Below are 22,558 nucleotides of genomic sequence, written 5' to 3'. Positions count from 1 at the left end.
AGTCTTTTGCAGAAGGGCTGCTCTGGTAGATATCGAATAGAGAGTCAGACATACCATTCAGGATATGTCCCAAGCAGATGTAATCATCGTTATCCCATTTCTGTCTATCTCTTGTCTCAGCAACAGTTTCATCATCCTTCTCTTCAGGCCTTGCCATGTTCAGAACGTATGCCACTTTCAATGTTGTAAGAAGAAACTTCATCTTCTTCTGCCAGCGGATGAAATTTCCCCCATCAAACTTTTCCAACTTAACAAAGTCAGAAGTCATTTCTTTCAATGAAGCAGCCATAGAAATCGAACCTAAAGATTGTTATATATCTTGTTTGTTGGGAAGAGGCTGCTGCACTTGAAACCTGAAATGTTTAATGATTATGCATGTAAAACTCAAAGCGTATGGGGTTGCCACACTAACCTTTAGGTTCGATTCGCCCCCACCAATAACTGTAATTGGATGCAATAAGGAATGACCGGCGAATCCCCTTCAGGATACTATGAGTTCCTTGACGTGTATTGCACAACCACACCAAGCGTATCTCCTAACAGTATTTTACAGATTTATGGTTCCAGCAATTCACTCATGCATTAGAGAATTGATGGATGATTTAGAGTAAGAGAATGATGAAGAATTATGTTGTTAGTGCAACAAAATTCTGTCCAAAATTGTGTGTGCAATTAATGCCCAAATGCCAAGTATTTATAGTGCATTATATGACCCTTCATATGAGAGAAAGCACCCCTTTGACTTGAATCAATGTTATGGTTCATTAAGCACCATTTTGCCAAAGGTTATGATCATTCATACTTGAACCAATGCTATGGTTCATTAAGCACCATTTTGCCAAAGGTTATGATCATTCACACTTGAACCAATGCTAAGGTTCATTAAGCACCCCTTTGCCAAAGGTTCTAATGTATATGAAAGCTTCTCATGAAGATTTACAACTCTTGATCTAAAGTGATTACATTATTTTGGAAATCACCAACAGTTAACGGAGTTATATGCAGATTTGGACGGCTTTCGAGGGACTTTAGAGGATGATGTTTGGGTTTGGAAGTTGGAAGAGAGGGGAATTTTTTCGGTGAAGTCTTTGTATAAGAAGTTGGAGGGTTTAATGTTAGAAGAGAGAACTATATCAGAGGAGCAAGGTAGGGTGTTTTCCTCCATTTGGAAAAGTCCTGCACCGTCTAAAGTAGTGGCGTTCTCCTGGAAGCTTCTTCATGATAGAATACCCTCAAAAGTGAATTTGGCATTTAGACATGTGTTACCTCCGGAGGCTTCTCTAGATTGTGTTTTGCGCGATGGGATGATCGAATCGGCAAACCATTTGTTTATCACCGCCCAATTTATTTGTCCATTGGGAATGTTGGTTAGGGACGGAGTCTAATAAGAAGGTCCGGAGCGGGTATCGGTTGATATGGCATGCCACAATTTGGAGTATTTGGAGGGTGAGAAATGAACGCATTTTTAAGGATTTAATTGGTGGGGTGGAGTTAGTGGAGGCGATCAAGGTTTTGTCATGCAGGTGGATGCTAAGCCGTTTGAAGGGGCCGGCGTGTCTGTTTTACGAATGGTGTTGGTGCCCAAGAGAGTGCCTTATTCGTTAATTGAGCTGATGCAGTTTTCGCGGAGGTTGAGGATGGGGTATGTGGTGTCTGCTGTCAGCTGGTCCTGCTGATCTGAGGTTCTGCATATGTTAGCATCAGTTTTTTGCTGTTTCGCTGTTGGCAGGTTTCTTGCGGTTTGCTGTTGACTGGTTTTGTTTTGTGTAGGCTGGTTTTTTTCTTTCTGTTTTGCTGTTTTATCAGTTCGGTTTCTGGTATATCAGTGCCTGGTGTATTTGTTCCCAGCAGTTCGCGAGTTTGTGGTGTTTCTTGCACACGCTCGTTTTGAATAAATTTTTGCTGATTCTAAAAAAAACAACACTGATATGTAAACCATAGATGAAGCAGTGTTATCAATAGCAGATGGTGAATTACAGCGACCAGCCAAAAATCATCCATATAACACATGGTTTTACGACCTACCGTAGCTAGCACAAAATCATGTGTGTCATGTAGCCGCTATGACAGAAATTTGACAACATGTCGAAAAAAGTAATCACTAATCAAGCAGCATTGTCGTGGAACAAAATACCAAATGCAAATCTAGAACCAGTTTTGCCTAGAAGCCTTAGGCAGACACTTTTTGTGAAGACATGCAAAGGGACAATAAGTAGCAGGGGCAAGTTTTGTTCTAAACCAAACATGACACACATTCAAATATATTCAAACACTAACTTGTACATCAGATTTTACATGATACAACAAAACAATAGAATGATATGATAAAATCAAAACAACAAACATATGAGTTATCATTACCTCCTCCATGAGCAAAGATACATTCCTCCCTAAAAGGACAGCCTCCTGTATGCTGCCACTTGAGACATAGTTTGGTCTTCCAGTTGGTGCCCCTTGCTGTCTTGTTCACATCCCTCATGCCTTCCAAGTTATTAGAACAATCACCAATAGTTTCAATTCCTATTGCAGACGACTCTCTTGATTCCCAAGAATCATCCCTAAACTTAGTAGGATCCTCAAGAAGAAAACTACACTTCTCCCCATAAGGACATTCCTCACCATTGCAATATCTTTTGCACCCCTATATTTTGGATGATTTTACGATCTTCTTCCCAATTCCCCAACTGCAGCCGTTCCTCGTCGCGAGGGCCAACTAGCTCCTGCCAATTTTGTAGTGGCTTCCTTACATCTTCAACCCCATGAGCGAAGTTACAGTTTCCATCAAACTTTCCTACGTTGAGTTAACCTCCATTGTAGTTGAAAGAGTAAACTAAACATTATAATGTCTCCGACAATCAAAGAGGCATTAAAGTTGAAATAGTAAACTAAACATGAATAAAATCAAGTTATAACTTTAGCTAATTCCATATTTAGCAGTAGGTATAGACAGAAGATTTCAGAGAAGAGAAGAGTATGATGCTGAAGTGGACAAAGATAATTGATTTCAACCTGAGTAAAACACTCAAACTACAAAACAAGAAAATGTTAACTATTATGCCTTATGCAGTCAGTTATACGCATCAGTTAAACTTCGTTACAGTAATCAAGTTCATCCAAAACATGATCATATAGGAAAAGTAAAAAGAAGTTTGCATTTGCCTAGACTTTTAAAATCTAAAGACTCTACTCGTTGTTCCCTTCCAATAACTTGGAGTTTGAGTCATCTGCAACTCCAAAGATCTCGTTAATTTCCTCCGGTGTCTTGCCTTTTATCAAGCCATCTACTTTACTCCAAGCCAGCTTCACCAGACTATCAATTTTCATGTAGCATGCAGATGTTAAAAGATCAAGCAGAGTTTTAGGGTCGACATCGAGAAATTGAGCATCCCAGTCCTTGATGTTAAAACCACGCAGATGCAGTCTATTAAACTTGTGCATATTGCAGTATTCAATAAGCATTGTCAACATCTTGCTACTCATTTTATGAACAGATCTGGTATCAACAGAAATTGTCTCAGTAATTTCCTCAAATCTGTATGACATAAATGCCATGCCATAATCAACTTCAAACACAGTCCCATCAGAGCTTATCAAGTTGAGTTTTTTTGACAAAACATCACGGCTGCAATCCCTATTCTCTATCTGCAATTACAACTACCATCTCAGTCTGGTTTTTCCAAAATTGGATGCATTGCTTAATAATTGGGTTGCAAAAAAAAAAAAAAAACAGAATTCCATAAATAGTCATATAAAAATCTTGTGCATATACATTGTTCCAATAGAACAAATGTTGAACCATATGATCCTAATATGTAACATCAATATTATCAGGTATAACAAGATCAGTACAAGAGGCTATACAAACTCCTTTTGAAAATATGACAGCTGATTTCATTTTTCTAAACCATATGATTTAAATAGGAATAGTAAAAACGTTTAGGTATGTGAATGGGTGAAATTAAGGTGTAAAAAGATAATTTGAGAATAAAACTTCTCTCAACTTTTCTCATACTAATGATCTATATGGAGGATTTGAAAGTTGATGATATATAGCATCAAACTAAAAATAAGTTGAAGAATTAAACTATATAATAGTGGTTTCTTTCCTTCTCAAGAATTTAAAACTTCAAAACATGAAGGTAACTATTTTGATTATTTCTATATAGGAATCACAAAAAATTCAGAATTTGACCTAAATGTAATTTTTCAAAAGGAACTGATGCTACATAATGCAATTTTAAATTTATATCGAATAAGAACTAAACTTTACTGAAATCACCTTTATCGTCCACTTGTCAATCTCTAAGTAGAAATCCAAGGTGTTGATAAAGAATGTATGATCAACCTTCTCTTCTGCAAGTTTCCGATCAATCTGGATACCAAAAAGTTAGCACAAAAGAGCAACTACCATATGGAAATGAGAATTAGAAAATACCATAGCAAATATAGCACCCGCTATTACTCCATTTGTATCTTCATATACCTGAGATAGTTAAAATGAAGTAAACACAGAGTTAAAAAAGAGGCAAAAGGGAAAAGTAAAACAAATAATATTAGAAAAACATTGCGGCAACTTTTCTAAGGTAATCTCATCACCAACCAGATTGTAAAAGGATAAGCAGCTGATTTCTTCAAGAGAATGAAGTTCATTTCTGTAAATGGATCTGCCGAGATAATTGAAAATCCTTGAGAGGCGCTTGGTCATAAGTTTGTAGTTTGACCATCCTTTGAGCAGTTCTCTCAACAAAGGTTGGTCTTGTTTTTCTTGCAGAGATGGAAGAACCTATTAACAAGAAGACCATATAATGAATCATGTCAATGTAACACCTATACTATTGATACATGTGAGTAATATATTGGACAAACAGTAGCTTTGAAATAAAGGAGTGTTACTGACTTTAGATTTGATATAGTCTTCACAAGTTTCCTTATATAAATTATATAGTTCTTGCTCATAGGAAGGCTTAGCATATGGCCAGCACAAATGGAGCACGGTCCTGCATTACGATAAAATCAATTTTGAACATATAAGATACAAAATTTCAATGACTTAAAAAGATAAAAATAAAAAAATAAAAATCAAAGTGATTGTTATTTTGAGAGATTGATACGTACGTGTAAAGTGTGAGGCGTTGTGGTGAAGTTAGGCTCCAATCCTTCTACAATGTTAAACAGCTTTGTGATACCTTTCTGCAAAATCTGAAATCCTTCTTCCATGGTGATCACATGCCTCATTGCCATCCTGTTGTTGAATAGGTTGAAGGAAGAAAGAATGAATGCCTTGGCTGTTACTTAAATGGATTTTAGGGTTTATTTATTAAGGTATTGGATATGGATGAGTAGCGTGTTCACTAAGAGAGGAATGAATTAACTTTGAATGAATGAGAATACAAGGAGAGTGATGAGTTAAATAATAATGGGAGGAAGGAAGGAATGACTTAGGAATTAGTCACTTTAGTCCCTGAATAGGAAAGGAGTCGTCACTTTAGTCCCTGAATGCAGATAAATTGCAAAATAGTCCCTGAATGTAGACTTTTTTAGTCAATTTAGTCCTTGAATGCAGACTCTGTTAGTCAATTTAGTCCCTGAATGTAGACACCGTTAGTCACTTTAGTCCCTGAAATTGACCAACAGAGTCTACATTCAGGGACTGTTTTGCAATTTCTCTGCATTCAGGGACTAAAGTGACTACTCATTTCCTATTCAGGGACTAAAGTGACTAATTCTCCAATGACTTAATGTTGGGTGAATGCAGTCTACATGGTCCACTAGCAAGATGTAAAAATTATTATGAATGTGTCTTCTTTTTTTGTGAATTTTGTCAATAATAAAGAGGTATCATTTAGTTCTTCTTTTTACCAAAAGGATACAAAGTGTTTTTACTTTTGATGTGTTGTGTTTTACTTTTTACATCATCAACAAATAAGACGTCAGAATCACATTCTTTATTTCTACCTCTAAAGGACCAAAGAGTTTAGAATAATCATAATTTCCCTAAATTTTCTTAAATGCTCCTTGCTCTAAATTTCCCTAATTAGCAAACATGCCTAATAAAGCCACTACTCATTTTATCAACATCTTACTTACATTTTTTTTTTTTTTTAAGAACAGCTTACCTACATGTTACGTTTTATGTTTTACATGTATGTTATTATCACTATGTCATGAAGCATTATTGTACTCAAAACTTGACAATAATGATTTTTTAGTTGTTTAGTATTGATGAAAGTGAAAGGAAGGAAAGAAAGAAAGAAAAAATAAAGAACTTTTTTGACAAAGAAAGAAAGAACTATAATTTGCAAAATGTCTCAAACACCCCAAGTAATGATAAAACGAGTTATAAGAAATTATGACAGCTAAATAAGTATTTTATGACAATCAACTAAATAAGTATTTTAAATAATTATATATATAATATATACTGTTTATATACACGCACATACTATTTCCACATATACATTAATGTCCCTAAAAAAATAACATATACATTAATGTATTAGCTAAACATATTATTTTTTATTTCCTAAAAAAATTATTATTTTTTTGCGGAAAAAACAAAATATTGAAACTAGTTACACACGACTTACACAGAGCATTATTTTTATTGAAATTGAAATTGCAACGGTTTCGGCTTTTGGGTAATTTCAACTAGAAGGTCCATTTTTCAACATTTTCCATCACAAACTAAACAATGGAAATAAGAATATTATTCCTCAACCCTTCTCCCCCTCCTCCTTTTATTCAAGTTTCCCTAAAACCAAACATAGTGTATATATGTTTGAATACAAGTGAATTTTGATGCAACTTGCATGAACTTCACTTTCTTGTTAACTCTTGAATGCTTTTAGTTGGCTTTGTTAGCTACTCTGTATTTTTATTTTTTTGTTTAAGTCAAAGGAATGTTAACTTTTTGAAATTTTAAATGGATGAATACAAGTTGTGTAGATATATTTTTGTTTTGAGGAGATGTTGGGTAGATATTTAGGATGTAATATCATCCGATGGCTTCATATTTACATATTTTTCTTAGCAACATACCATATATTATATTTGCAAAACCTTTTCTTTGGCGTGATTCACTATCATATTTGCAAAACTTCTTGTGTGTGCATATTTAGTGACTAATTACAATCATATTTTTTTCCTTCAATTATAATCAGTGTTGATGTGTCACTATCATGTTTGATGATATTAATTTCTCTTGCAAAAGTTAAGAACAATTTTAAACATTTGAACAATTATATTTTGTTAAAAAAAATTGTGGAATGGATTGTTATAATACTTTAAATATCTCTAAAAAATAATTCAAAAATATGAAAAATACACATGAGTTGACTTTAAAAAAGAAATAAAAAATTTGTCACGGAAAAATTCGAAAGATCAAAACTTATTAAAAAAAATTCAAATATTAATAAGGACAAAAAAGTTTACTTAACCCTAGATTACAAGTAATCTTCTCTTCTTCCTCTTTTTAAATTTTTTCGTTAAAGTATGAAGAATTACTCGTTTAAGAAATAAACGAAAGGAAATGAGGGAATAGATTCTTTGAATTTCTGTCATTTTATACAAATTAGTGTTTTCTTGTCATATTAGTCAATTGAGTGCCATAATACATGTATGTGAGTATGTCTTTTGCTCAAAAAAATAAAAATAAAATATGAGCAGATAACGCACATACATGAGTCAAAAGTAGGAAAGTGAAAGGATATAGAATGTGACTACAGATAACATATATGTCATTTTAAAGAAGTACATACAACTCTAGTGAAGTGAGATGTTTGTTTTAAGTGGCTAGTGATGTGAGTGTTAACTAGTCGATATACCCGTGCTGAGCACGGGTAGCGCGGCTGCGCCGCGCGGCGACACATGTGTCGTTGTACGTCGGCGAGAACAAATATAATAGTAAATAATGCTATAAAAAAATTTATAATTTAATAGGTGAGTAATTTTGAGTCTCATGTATCAATTATACTTTATTCGGATAATTTTAGTAGTGGAAATGTAGTATGGAGCATTTAAAAAAACTTTGATATAGTCCTTTCAAAAAAAAAAAACTTTGATATAGTATTTCTATAAAATCTTAATTTAATTTATTTACAAATATCAAAATAATTTTCAAAACCGAGTTATCAAAGCAAACCAAAATATTAGGCAAATACAATACAATAATTTTTACAGTCGTTACATTTCTTATGTATATGTATACATTAGATTAGTGTTCAAATTCGATGTCGTGTATCAATTATACACTCTTCAGATGATTTTGGTAGTGGAGATTTTATATGGAGTTTTTTTTTATATAGCATTTTTATAAACTCTTAGTTCATCTTATTAGCAAATATCAAAATTAATCCTCAAAATTGAGTTATTAAAGCAAACCAAAGTATTAGGTTAGGACAACACAATAACTTTGGCAATCTTTAAGTTTTTTTATGTATATGTATACATTAGATTAGTGTTCAAATTGGGTCTCGTGTATGAGTTATACATTCTTTGGATAATTTTGGCAGTGGAAATTTTAATTGAGTTTTTTGTATATAGTATTTTTATAAACTCTTAGTTCATTTTATTAGCAAATATCAGAATTAATCCTCAAAACCGAGTTATTAAAGCAACCCAAAGTATTAGGTTAGGACTGCCCAATAACTTTGACGGTTTAAGTTTCTTATGTATACATTAGATTAGTGTTCAAATTCGCTCCCGTGTATCAAGTATACACTCTTCGGTTGATTTTGATAGTGGAAATTTTATGTGGAGTTTTTTTTATATAGTATTTTTTTAAACTCTTAGTTCATCTTATTGGCAAATATCATAATTAATCCTAAAAATTTAGTTATTAAAGCAAACCAAAGTATTAGGTTAGGACAACCCAATAACTTTGACGGTCTAAGTTTCTTATGTATACATTAGATTAGTTTTTAAATTCGCTCCCGTGTATCAAGTATACACTCTTCGGTTGATTTTGGTAGTGGAAATTTTAAATGGAGTTTTTTTTATATAGTAGTTTTATAAACTCTTAGTTCATCTTATTGGAAAATATCATAATTAATCCTAAAAATTTAGTTATTGAAGCAAACCAAAGTATTAGGTTAGGACAACACAATAACTTTGACGGTCTAAGTTTCTTATGTTTACATTATATTAGTGTTCAAATTCGGTCCCGTGTCACAATTATACACTCTTCGGATGATTTTGGTTGTGGAAATTTTATCTGGAGATTTTATTATATAGTATTTTTATAAACTCTTAGTCATCTTATTAGCAAATATCACAATTAATCCTCAAAACTGAGTTATTAAAGCAAACCAAAGTATTAGGATAGGACAACACAATAATTTTGACGGTCTAAGTTTCTTAATGATACATTAATTTTGACGGTCTAGTGTTCAATTCTTTTTTTTTTATCAATGATAACTTGTTTCGTGTATCAAACTTAGTTTAGTAAGTAACAATTTATCACATACATTTGAGTTAGTTATGAAATTTGATTAGTGAAACCTTGTCAAGTGCATGATAGTTTAATATATTGCGGATCTATTCTAATATAAACAAAATTTGAATACTTATTTTACGCTATTCTTTATTCACAATTTCATTAACGTATAGTTTTAAATCCTATAATAAAATATGAAACAACCCAAAACAAAATTAAAATATGTGAAAATTACTAAAGAAAATTAATCATGGTTATTTAAAATTTAATTTTATACTTTAAATTATAAAATCAATAGCAAAATATTTTAATTAAATTTTCAATGACATTTAAATTATAAAGAAATGATCCTTCAAAAAATTTTATAAAGAAATGAATTTTTTTCCTTAAATGGTATATCAAAATTAGTATTTATCATAAAAAATTTATTTCTGTTAAAATAGATTAAAGTGTAGTGCATATTTAATTATTAACGGAAGAGTCGTAAGTCAAGCATCTTATTAATATATAGTTTGCATTATATTACAAATGATACAAATTTATAATTTATAATATACTAATTTTATAATATTTCAAATAGCATTACTTTATTTTAGGAAAACAAATAAGGTCACTTATATTTCCGTTGAAAATATGTAACAACCCAATTCTAAATTTTAGTGGAGAAGGAATAAATTAGAATATCTAAAGTCTAACAAATATTTGGATCAAAATATATTTTTTGGATCAATACCACCAAAGTGAAGGATAAAGTGGTCAATACAACTATATAATGGCAAAATAGTAAAATAAAAACTGATGAGTGGCAATGGCATAATGTTAATTTTTCTGTGGCTGTATTAGTGGATGAAATAGACAAAAGAGGAAGAAAAATTGAGATCTTCCTTCTCTCTCTCTCGAAGCTCTCTCCAACCCTCATTCACTAATCCTCCATTTTTGTCAATCTTCAAGCTTGCATGTGTTGAAAACTAATCACTTCCTCCTTTAAAAGACACACTTTTATTTTTATGATCTATCAATTTAATTTTTTCAGACCGCCGGATTTAGAGGCCATTTCCGGCAACTTCGACGTTGATTTGTGTAAACAAATATTGGATCTGCACTCTTGACCAGCTGATTAACAAAAACCTCAAAGAAAAATAATGTTCTCACAAACTTCTTCGGAAACCACTGCACCACCGCACCACCACCGGCAGCCGCCACACCGGAGTATTATCTTTCTTTTTCTTGGTAAGTCCTCCTCCTTCTCTATTTTACTGGTACAATAACTCAGCATTCTCATATATCTACTTTAAATTGATGGTTTTTTGATTTTATTTAAACATTTTACTTTTTTTTAATTAAATGTACATACTGAAATCTGAAACTAAACATGCATAAACAAACTATTCTTATGTTTGCATAGTTGAGTAATTTTTCATAGTTGAAAAATTTTTAGTACAATTTTTTCATAGTTGAATAATTTAAGTAGGTTTTTTTCATAGTTGAATAATTTTTTTGTTTGCAAATCAAAAGAATATGTTTTTTCCTGTCAATATTCACTCTTAACATAAACAAAAGAATGATTTAACAATTTTTTTATTGCGACTTATTATGTTCTTTTGAAAAAAATATTTCTTTTAATCTAACTCAAAATTTGTTGTATGTTGGCTAATCGATTCACTTCTTTCTAAATTATAATAATATTTAGTATAACTTCCTTTAAAAAAAATTAGTTTTCAGTATAACAAAAAACATAGTTATTTTTTCCAAGCCCAAATAGTTATGCATAAAAAATAAAACCCAAACTGAAATTCATCCCAGATTTTTTTATTTTTGAATTCTTTCTTTTAATATAACTCAAATTTTTTTGTATGTTCCAATTGATTCACTTCTTTTGAAATATAAATAATATCTAGTTCAACTAAAAACATACATTCTCTTTCAAAAAAACTAAAAACATACATCTTTATTGTCAATCACAAATTATTTTGGGTAAGAAATAGTACAAACGAATATTAAATCTTCAATGGTTGTTTTATAACACCACTACAAACATTTCAAAATTAGGCCAGACTTCCTCTTTCCACTAATATCTCATATTCTCACACCTCCCTTTCCTGCTATTCAAAGGAAAAACATTACATCAAGGACAAGTTTGAAAATGAAGAAGACTCAAATGACATATTTTCTTATGAAGTTGATTCTTACTTGTTTTTCTTGATTTGCTTTTGTAGATCAGTTACCTTTGTTTTTTGTTGTAGTGATAATTGTAAAATTGTTGGTACTGTGTGGATATGTATTTTTTCTTTAACTGCTCATCTTCAAGGATGAAAACGAATTCTTGTACCTGCCATGTTGTTTTTAAAAATAACAATTTTCCTGCATTAAATGGAGTTAAAAGAATCAGTCAAAGAGAGAAGAGAAAAAGGAAAATGAGAGATGAGAGACAGGTGAGATAATGAGAGTATTTTTTTTTTAAGAGAGATAATGGTAGAGTATTGATGTATGAATGAGTAGTGCATGATATATATAAAGTATTTGAAATTTGAAATTGAAAATTTGCCCAAACCATTTAATATTATTACACCCATACTATTTTAACACTGTCATGTTACCTATCTCAATTTTTTTATCTATAAATAAATGGGTATATTAAACTAACAGGTAATGGTTAAAGTAGTGTTAAAGTTAAATAACATTCAATGGTATGGTATGGGTATATTGAACCCTCAACGGCATCCAAGACAATTAAAAATTCAATAATCAAATGGTATGGGTATAATAATATAAAATGTGTAAGCTATAATAATATAATGCTTTGACAGACAGATATTTACAAATAACAAAAGGTGTGTTTATAAAGTACGTTAGAAACATGTTGTATGGTAACGTTTAACCTGGGAAAGCACTCTTTTTTCCCACCATGGGAAAATGTACTTTTCCCTGCCACCAGTAAGTTGGCAACTGGTTCTAAAAAAAAAAACAAAAAAATTCAAAACAGTTTTTTAATATTAGTTCTACTTTCTGCACCACACCCCCATTTTACTATTGTCAACTAGAAATAATACTACTCATTGATTAATATCATTTTCTTCTCTTTCTTAACATAAATCAGTTTCTTCTTCTATCTCAACAAAACGCAAAACGCATGAAGAAGGAAATATGATTCTGAAATTCTCAAGCAAAACACCCAATGAAATTCTCATTCTTCATTGTTGTTCTATCTTCTCTTCTTCTTCAACCCTGATACAGGCAAAACGCAAAAATCGAAGATTATCGATCTAAACTGATTTTAACAGATTCTTATACGATTTTGCATTTAAAACGGTGTGACGATTCGATTCTGAGCGAAATTTCAAAATATTGGGGATAATTTTTACACGGATCTGTCAGCTGGTTTGCATATGAAATGAGGTTTTATTTTCAATTGGGATTACAAAGAAAGATCCAAACTTAAACGATTTTGAATGTTGATGTCATGAGTGATGGAATGGGCTTTTTTTTTGATGAATAACATGGAAATGGAATCAATAAAAAAAAAAAGTGATATAACGAATACAACATAAACTTGGAGAAGGACTTACGCAGACACTACTTCCTTTCCAATCCTTGAGTATAGTTTCATATTCATTGCATAAATAAAGAAGCTTTTTTTTTTTTAGGATGAAGAAGTTTATTTTTCTGAAAGGAAGAATGAAGAAAGCATCAATGGCAATCTGGGAGGTATATGGGTGAAGAACAAAAGAAATAACAAAAGAAAAAGAAAAGAAAAAATAAAAGAATCTTAAACAAAAGAAACATATTATTATTTTAATTCATAGGTGGGGCCGAAATTTTTGTTACACAATGCCCAACAACAAGTTGCAACAATTATCCCTTCTTTCATCTCAGCCATCCAATTAAAATACTATTAAATCTATGGCTATAAAGGACACTTTCCCATCATGGGAAAAAAGAATTCTTTCCCATACTAAACGTTACCATGTTGTATCCATAGCCTTATTAATCCTTAACAAATATCGTACAAAATTATCATGCTTCTCTTCCTTTAAAATAAACAAATAAAATAAAAATCAACTTCCAATGACTTTCCTTTTTTCTAGGAGTCGGTTCACTCATTTTTCTCCCAACTACAACAATAAATGTACCGATCCACTTTCTCTCACTGACTCATTTCACCTGTTATTCTTCTTTCTTTTCATTTTCCAAATTTCTCTCATTTTTAGTTCTCAACGGTATTTGTTTTCTTTTTCTTTGCTGTTGTTTTATTCTCATTTTTACTTCTCAAAGGTAATTGTTTTCTTATTCTTTGCTGTTAGTAAGTTATTTGTTCAAATGCATAGCTGATGTTTCAGTGAATCTTACATGGCTGATCCAAATTCTTGACACTGCTTTATATTTGAAATCGTTGGAATAAATTACTTTGGTTTAACTAAATTTGGTGTGATTCAGTTGTATTTTCAATTTTCAAGAGTAGGGAGTATGTATTTTTTTTTTAGATCAATTCATCTGTTATAGCTATTTTCAGATCTGCAAAATTCCTTTTTGTACTACAAATAAAAAACACACAAAAATAGTATAAAGTTTATTATAATAAAATTGAAGTATATATTGTTACATGTTCATGAATTTAACAAATTAGTGACATTTATGATTTAACAAAAATAGTATAAAGTTTTATAATAAAATTGCAGTATATATTCTTATATGTTCATGAATTTTTATTATTTCTTACGAAGCATTGTTAATAAGTTGATCTGGATTTTATTTCTTACAAAAGAAATAATAATATATTTTACAGAAGAAATTATAGATGTTAATTTCAGTTGTTGTAGTGTTTCTAAAGAATAGAATAATGAAGAATGCATGTGTTTCTAAAGAATTGGTGTTATTGTCATTTACTTACATGTTTCCTTCTTGGTTTTGCAGAGTTGGAAATCTTTCAAGTTTTCTGCATAAAAAAACAATCAACAGTTAGATATAAGAGTTTAAGATTACAATGGGAGGATGAAAATGAAGAAAATGAAGAAAATGAAGAGCAAAGATAGAAATAGAAGAGATGTAGAGAGAAAAAGAAATTGAAAAAGGGATAAAACAATAAAATGTGAAGAAGAAGAAGAAGAAATAGATAGATATAACATTGAGAAAGAGACAGAGAAAATGAGAAGGAGAGAGGATTGAAATGAAGTCTGTTTTTGTGCAAAGATTGTAAGAGAGGGAATATAAAGTGAATGAATGAATTTTGAAATTTAAAATTTGAAATTTGAATGAATGAATTTTGAAATTCGAAATTTATGAATAGTAAAGAGTTGGATAAAGTGTTTTTCAATTAGAAAAGTGGTTTTCTGTACCAAAATATCATGTCTACCCTTTGTGTTATAGTTAAATTTGAGAATAGGAGAAGGGTATTAGAAGTCCGAAATTGGTAAAAAACACAGGATTCTCCCATTTCAAATTTTTTTACAATGTTACCCTTTGATAAAGTGAAAATACAGTGCAGTTGAAAATTAAGTGGCAGGGACAGTTGTGAAATTTTGGTAGGCATTTGTTTTCTCATATATATAATAGATAGATAATACATAAAGAATCTTTTTTTAATTTTTTTTTTTGAAAGAATGTATAAGGCTATGTTAAAGCTTCAAATATTTATTGATGGTTCGTGATTGTACGGATAATGAGTAGTCACACTAATTATTCGATATATCCAAATTCTAAAATACTCTTTAATTGTATATTATGTTAGTTTAAATAGTTTTTGACATCAAAATAATCCTCCGATTCTAACAGTAACTTTTTTTTTTTTTGTAAATTAATTGATCGGAGTCGTTGAGCAAATATAAAACGATTTATGCTACGGTTTAGATCCTTTTTAATTTGTTCATGCCCCTCATCCTTTCGAATTCATTTTTATTTTTCAATCATTTCGAATTCGAAATTCTTGTGTTTTCGTTCTTCAAAGCCTAGAATTCTCTTGCATTTTTGTTCATTTTAAATTTGTCTTGCATTTTCGTTCACTCTTTCATTGGAATTTCTCCTATGTTTTTGTTCATTTGAATATCCACCAACCATGTTAAATTCGATTTTCTCTTGCTCAAGCCGTGGAACTATTTTCCCGGTGTATACGCAATGAATGTTTGTGTGGATTGGTATCGTAATTGATGATAGCTTGGACATATGAGAATCCTGGGTGGAGGATTTATGGTTGTGCCGAGTTGTGGTAAGTTCTGGGGTTTGGAATTAGTGTTCTACTCCCTCCGTTTCACAGCGTATGTCGCTTTTTGGAGAATAATTTTGTTTGGAGAATAATTTTGTTTCCTTTTATTTGTCACTTTCAAGTTTCAATGTAACATTAATTATTGGGTTATCAATAATACTCTTATCTATTTATTGTAGAGAGAAAAATAATATAATGAAATAATAAATGAGTAAATGTGTTGTTTTTTGAATAAAAAATTTATTTTCTATCATTTATAATTATAATAACTAAATATTGTCGATGAAATAAAATTAAATTTTCCTAATTTTTTTTATTTATAATGATGAATAGGTCTTTTACTATTAAATATAAAAGATTTACTAGTCGATAAATAGGTCTTTTTTTGGATTTAAACCCTGGACCTTACATATTTTATGCATTATTCATACTAACTGAGTTAAGAGGACCGATAAATAATAGGTCTTTATAAACAATAAAACATGTTTTTTCCTTAAGAAACATTGTTTTCTAAATTTAATAAAAGAGTTTTGGAGTTAGCTAGGAGATAAAGCACTGCAAACTTGGTTTTTAAAGAATGGCTTCTTCTACTTCCTGTCTTGTACCATCTCTCGTTCCTTCAATTCCTTCGCTATGCTTCTCCCAAACCACTACCAAATGCAAACAACGTTTCTCATTTCCTTCTATAAACAGAAAGGTCACAACTTTACCCTTTTCATCCACAAAACGCTCCATTACTAGAGCTGCTGAATACAAATTCCCTGACCCAATTCCTGAATTTGCTGATTCCGTAAGTTTTCTCTCTTTTTTTTCACTTCCCACTTTTTATTTTTGTGAAAATAAATAATCTTTTTGTTTGTGGGTTTCAGGAGACGGAAAAATTTCAAAACCACCTTCTCAATAAGCTTTCAAAGAAAGATATCTATGAAGAATCAGTTGAAGAAGTTGTTGGAGTTTGCACTGAGGTTGGTCTTTTGCATTATTGTCAATTCTCTTTGTTTTACTAGCTAATTTGGTTAATTATAAGTTTTTTTTTGTTTTTTTGCTCTTTCTTGAGTTTAGTAATTAATTCTGTTTCTATTTAAATTACTTTTTGTTTCTTGAGTTTAGCTAATTTGATAATATATTTAGTGAGCTTACTGTCATTTTGGTCCTTCAATATGCTAGTAGTTGTTCCTGTATCAAAATTACGAAAATATACTTGTATATGTATTTTGTTTGCCATTTTGGTTATCGTGAGTGTTTTGATCTTCGAAGTTGGAATGTATCTTCTGTTAGTCAGTATAATGCATGAAATTACTAATAGAAAACACTCTCTAAGTTTTTGTAATTTCAATACATTTAGGAACCATGGTAGTTGTTTACTCTATAATTTAAAATTAGTTTTGGGAAAGATGTCATATTTGAAGGGCCCCCTTTCTATAACTTTGATGAACATAGGGAGTGAGCATAAGATTAATGGTTAATTGAGTATATAACTGTTTCGGAGCCATGCTACACTTTAATTGTTGGCATTCTTTTTCACCTTGCTCTGGATATGTTCACCTTTATTGAATGTTGTTGCATATGCATGAACAATCCTACATTTGTGCTTATGATTTTGTTTGTGACTTTTCTGTTCTTTGTCACTGATAGTGATGATGAGAGTTGTTGTTACCTTCAGGTTAAGATCAGTCTATGAAGTAAGATTTTAGAGATCTTATAAGATTTGCTAGAGTTTCATGCCTGTATTAGCAAAATCTATAGGTGACTTCTTACTACAAAAGAGCACCCATATTACGTTGAGTGGGATGACCAAATAGGATTGGCTGTGTCTGCTATTATTTCATATATATATATATATATATATATATATATATATATATATATATATAGACATTTTATCTGATTTGTAAAATTCTTTGAAATCCAAGTTGAATATATGCAACTAGGAGTTAAAAATAGTAGGATTTTTCAGCAACCAAGAAAAAGAGAATAGGGAATGAAGAAGAAGATAGGAGTTTTTTCTATGATATCAATCAGCTATATCTATTCTCTTTTTCTTGGTTGCTGAAAAATCCTCCTATTTTTATACAAAGTGTTGTCAAATAGCAGTTACAGTGGCACTGTAGCACTATAGCGTTGCAAAATTTGATCAACCAGGGATGTCAAATAGTTGCTATAGAGCTATAGTTAAAGCACAATATGAATAAACGACTAATGTTCTGTGATCCGCTATGTAGTACCACATGTTGTCAAATAGACGCTATGGTGGCATTTTAGCACTGTAGTGTAGCGGAAATTGACCAAACCGCTATCTTCCGCGATCTGTGATTGACAACACTGCTTTCAACTATAATTGTGCTAAACAACATATCAAATGCAATCTAGACACAGCCTTTCTCCACTACCTTTGGTTGGCATGCAATGACTTTTATGATTTTTTACTAAGTGCTTTCTTCTATATGGATTTTGTTAGTACACCTAAACTATTTTTGGAGCTTCACTTGACTTGCGAAATAAAGTCCATACTTACCTTGTTTCCTGTGGATTCTGTGATTATGATTGAATTGAACAGATTTTCAGCACATTCTTACATTCCGAGTATGGAGGTCCTGGTACACTCTTGGTTGATCCTTTCATTGACATGGCTGATATTGTAAACGAAAGAGGATTGCCCGGAGGACCGCAAGCTGCGCGTACTGCTATCAATTGGGCCCAAGCTCATGTTGACAAGGACTGGAATGAATGGACAGGTGGTAATAGCAACCAATAAAGTGTCTCTCGTTGTATGTTAAGTACTTATTTAGTTCTCTAGCATCTGTGATGCACTTGTGCTTATGTTGTAAGAGCTAAAGAGCATTTTTGATATTTATGATCTCTATGCCTTAGTTTAGAATGATCGTATAGGAGAAAATTACTTATATAGAACAGTTTATTATTTGCTTATTCTGAGAACATAGTGCTCGAAGTATTTGGTACGTGTTTTTAATTGTGTTTTACATTCAAAATCTATTTTCAAACCCTGTGATGTGTTGTTTGAAGCAATTCTTAGACAGTTCAAACCGGGGCAAAACTGCTTTCAAACACACTCAAATAACTGAACCGTAGGCAGTGTCAGTTTACTATTGAATTGCCCAGTTTGGTTTTCTAAAACATTGGTTTCAAGCGGCTAGTCTAACAATGTGCGATTTCATGATGCATAAGCAATTATGCATCAATCTTGCTCAAAATGCGATTTTGTATGCGAATTAGTTGCGGGGATGAGTAGGATAGCAAACTCGATATCTGTGAATTAAATTGTGATCTTGAATAGCATTGCTTAAAATAGATAGGTGGGTTATTTTGAACACAACATCTAGATCGAAAACACTAAACATAGGGTGGGTAAGGGACTAGCGCCTGCTTGTGTCTCTGAAGATTGCAATATAAACCTCCCATACATACTCCAAAAAATGATGCATATCATCAATATATCATATCAGAGTCATACTCCAAGGCTTTTAATGCTTAGTATATTTCTCATTACTCCTCGGATATGGATATTTTACAATGTCTCTATATCTCGTTCTCTAGTTCGGCAACCATAACTTTACTACCGGAAGTGACCGGAAACTCTCCCGCGGTGCTGTGCCGTGGCTCTCCAGCGAAGGTTCTTTGAACTAGATGTTAATAAATAAATAAATAATTTTTTTTCTTCAAACTCTGCTTATTTTTTATACCCAGATTTGCTTCTGAGTAACTATGATTTTGATACTTGTTTTTCTCTTAAATTAGATGTTGATAAATAAATAAATAAATAGTTTGAATAAGTCTTATCTTAGAAACAATTGGGCCATGAAAAAATAGTATGAAGAATTTGTGTTGTTCCTCCAACCTTGTGGTTAACAGCCACACGCTCTAACCAACTGAGACCTGAGCTATTCCAGCTTATTAGTGATATTTTACAAAATATGAACTCTTAATTAGTTAATTATATTGGATTAATATTAATAAGTGTATTGTTCCTTCAAAAAATATTTAACTAGTGTATTGTTTTTAGGCCACTCAACAATGTGATACCTCCATCCCTCAGAATTCTGCTCTTTATCCAACATTTTTTTCTCCTTCCCAACCAAACTGACCAAAATACCTCTACATGACTTAACTTACGCTAGTGTAAATTTAGCGTGAGTTAAAACACGCAACGTGAGTTAACTCACGCTAGTGTTAATTTAAAAAAACTACAGCGTGAGTTAACTCACGTTTATTAATATGCAACTTTTTTTTTTCAATTTTATTTAAATGGCAATATAAATAATATAAATGATAATATAAATGGTAATATAAATTCTCAACGTTATTTAGATTACAAAATCATAATATAAATGCAAATATAAATAAAATAAAGGAAGAAAGGAACATGAATAATACATATAAAACCTCATTTTATTAATAATTGATACAATTACATAAATTGATACATTTTATTCGAATAAAGTAAATCTTCTTCTTTGAGGTAAAAATAGACCAACTTTGGGGTAACAGAGGATCAAGGTTGGGGCAAAAAGAGACCAACCTTCATGGGGCAAAAAGACCTCAACCCTTGGGGTAAATCTAGATTTGATTCTTTTTTATACCCCATGAAAGAGTCTTTTTACCCACGGTAAAAAGGTTTTGGGGTAAAAAGATGCAAAATTACTTTTATCCCAAAGGTTGACCTCTTTGTGCCCCTAGTAGGTTGGCCTATTTTTGCCCCTCCCTTGACCCTTTTTTACCCCTCAATTGGCCCCCAAAAAAGCTAAAAAAAAAACTAAAACTATAAAGGTGAAAGAGTGAGGAGAAAAAGGAGAGAATGTGAGGAATCAAACTTTTGATGATATCTTCAGTTGATCTCAACAACGTTACACGCATGTCGATCCACTGGAACATGTTGTGCTCCCAAAACATGGTCCTCACGCTATCGTCGTTCGTTAATTCCACCCAAGTGAATGATATTCTCCCATCATCGAGCGTTGGATGTTTATATCGAACGTATTCCACCCTCCTTGTGTCTCCGGGGTTGACTCCTTGGTTGAATTCCGAACCTTCAACCTCTGAGGTTCTCCGCCGTTGAATTGTGCATGAACGTCGATCCACCCGGCCATTGTTTCAAATCTACACAATAAGAAATTAAAAATAATCAATGAAAAATTCATTCAAACATTTCATCAAACACTTGGAGTGCAAATTATACATAAACCCTAAAAATGATAACTACAACATAAACATGCAAACATCTAAACAATTAAGCAATATAAGTCATTTACATGTAACATTGTATCATTTCTTGCCAAAAAAAGCTAAATTTAAACTAAACCCTAAAACTAAAAAAATCTAATCTAAGTGTAAAAAATCTAACATAAACATGCAAACATTTAAACATCATAACAATTAAGCACTAAAAGTCATTTGCATGTAACATTGTATCATTTCTTACAAACAAAAAATCAAAATTTTAACAAAATACTAAACTAAAAAATTCTATATTAAGTGAAAAAATTTATCATACCAATATAATTTAAGTGAAAACTTACTTGTTTGAGTGTTGTTTGATTTGTAGTTGAAGAAATTTCAGATTTGGGGAATTTGAGAGAAATTTGAGAGAGAGATTTGAGATTGAAAATGAGGAAATGAGGTTCTGTCAGGCCTTATAACTGCACGCAGCGTGAGTTAACTCACGCTGTGGGACTTAAGTCACGCAAAAATCATAACTGACGTGAGTTAACTCACGCAGGGACAATTTCGAAAATTCAGTTGGGAACGAGCAAAAATAGTTGGGTAAAGAGCAGAATTCCCTCCCTCGTACCTGTACTTTTATTTCTTCCGGAATATACCTATGAAATTCTCGACGATTTTGAAATTAGAACTATCAAAAACATTAATTCACAAACATTTTACATGAAAGTATATTTACTAATAAACAATATGTGCAAGCTTATACCTGTCCTTTGTGTTAGGGAAACCCCTTTAAACTATATTTATAAGTAGTGAGATATGTCAGTAACTTTAATGATGTGACAACTTCTTGTTTCTAAATAATGTAGAAAGTTAGTAAAGATGGATGAAAATTAAAGTGCTTCTTAATGTTTCTAATAGTGCCCTTATTTTTTTCCCTGAGTGAAGAGCTGTTTATGATAATTTATCATTATTCACTGCTATTACAAGTTTTAAAAATGGACAAGCATGTCGTTTGTCATTAGTATCTAAATTGGCTCGTAGTGAACCTCCCTCAAATATGAATACAATTTCTTTCTCCTCTCTGCCCGATAATTAGCAAACAATTTTTAAAAGACTTCATAGGACGAGCATCCACCCTTGTTAATTTGGTTTTGCAAGATTCTATCCAAATTAAAATCAGGGATATATGGATGAGTAGAGTGTTAACTTAACTAAGGAAAGTATAAGGGTTAAATGAATAAATGAATGAATTAACTTTGAAAGAAATAGAATACAAGGAGTGAGTGAGTTAAATAATAATGGGAGGAAGGAAGGAAAGAATTAATGTTGGGTGAATATGTCTTCCTTTTTTGTGAGTTTTGTATTTTCGTTTTCATGGGTATTGTCAATATTAAAGAGGAGTAATGATATTTTGACATCCATTTGATGACAACTTTGTTGACAACCTTGTTTTTCTCACTTCTTATTGGTCAAAAACAATGGAGAGAGAAAAAGGAAGAGAGAGGATAACAACATCATGTGAGCATGAGAGAGAAAGTTGTCCAAAATTTGTCAAAAAAGCGGTTGTCAAAATATCATTTCTCATTAAAGAGGTGTCATTTCACATGATATTCATTTGGTACCGTGTTTTTCTTTTTACCAAAATGATGATACATAGTGTTGTTCTTCCCAACAAGTTTTGCTCTCGCCAAACTGAAATGCCTAAAATACCCCTGTGTTAGTTAAGTAACAGACAGACACATGCACGCACG

The 22,558-nt window shown here is 31.6% G+C and overlaps 1 protein-coding gene, 2 long non-coding RNA genes and 1 pseudogene across 5 annotated transcripts; 2 read left to right on the top strand and 2 right to left on the bottom strand.

The window, feature by feature from the left end:
- Window positions 1-2,980: 2,980 nt before the first annotated feature.
- Window positions 2,981-5,351, bottom strand: LOC146899853 (cullin-1-like; annotated as a pseudogene). The gene is made up of 6 exons (XR_015022599.1): window positions 5,116-5,351; window positions 4,898-4,997; window positions 4,601-4,783; window positions 4,436-4,483; window positions 4,280-4,372; window positions 2,981-3,642 (listed from the first exon to the last, which is right to left on the bottom strand). The product of XR_015022599.1 is annotated as a cullin-1-like (transcript).
- A 4,730-nt stretch (window positions 5,352-10,081) lies between these two features.
- LOC146899851 (uncharacterized) lies at window positions 10,082-14,771 on the top strand. 2 transcript variants are annotated; one of them, XR_015022596.1, is made up of 2 exons: window positions 10,082-10,663; window positions 14,345-14,771. It is a non-coding gene; the product is annotated as an uncharacterized LOC146899851 (long non-coding RNA). The 2 variants fall into 2 exon arrangements; XR_015022597.1 differs by having other exon boundaries at window positions 10,555-10,663; window positions 13,078-14,771.
- On the bottom strand, window positions 10,250-14,459 carry LOC146899852 (uncharacterized). The gene is made up of 3 exons (XR_015022598.1): window positions 14,322-14,459; window positions 11,624-11,794; window positions 10,250-11,535 (listed from the first exon to the last, which is right to left on the bottom strand). It is a non-coding gene; the product is annotated as an uncharacterized LOC146899852 (long non-coding RNA).
- A 1,358-nt stretch (window positions 14,772-16,129) lies between the features above and the next one.
- Window positions 16,130-18,619, top strand: PRIN2 (Serine/Threonine-kinase). Its single transcript, XM_085735123.1, has 3 exons — window positions 16,130-16,419; window positions 16,499-16,594; window positions 18,187-18,619. Exons 1-3 carry the CDS (start codon window positions 16,207-16,209, stop codon window positions 18,382-18,384), a joined length of 507 nt encoding a protein of 168 aa, XP_085591249.1. The 5' UTR covers window positions 16,130-16,206; the 3' UTR covers window positions 18,385-18,619.
- Window positions 18,620-22,558: the final 3,939 nt, after the last annotated feature.

This window comes from Medicago sativa, chromosome 8 (assembly GCF_051527215.1).
Source record: "Medicago sativa cultivar Bolivia chromosome 8, Bolivia_mono, whole genome shotgun sequence".
In the NCBI taxonomy this organism is placed as follows: domain Eukaryota; kingdom Viridiplantae; phylum Streptophyta; class Magnoliopsida; order Fabales; family Fabaceae; genus Medicago; species Medicago sativa.
Note: the sequence above shows the minus strand (reverse complement) of the source record. Positions and strands in the feature narration are given on the sequence as shown.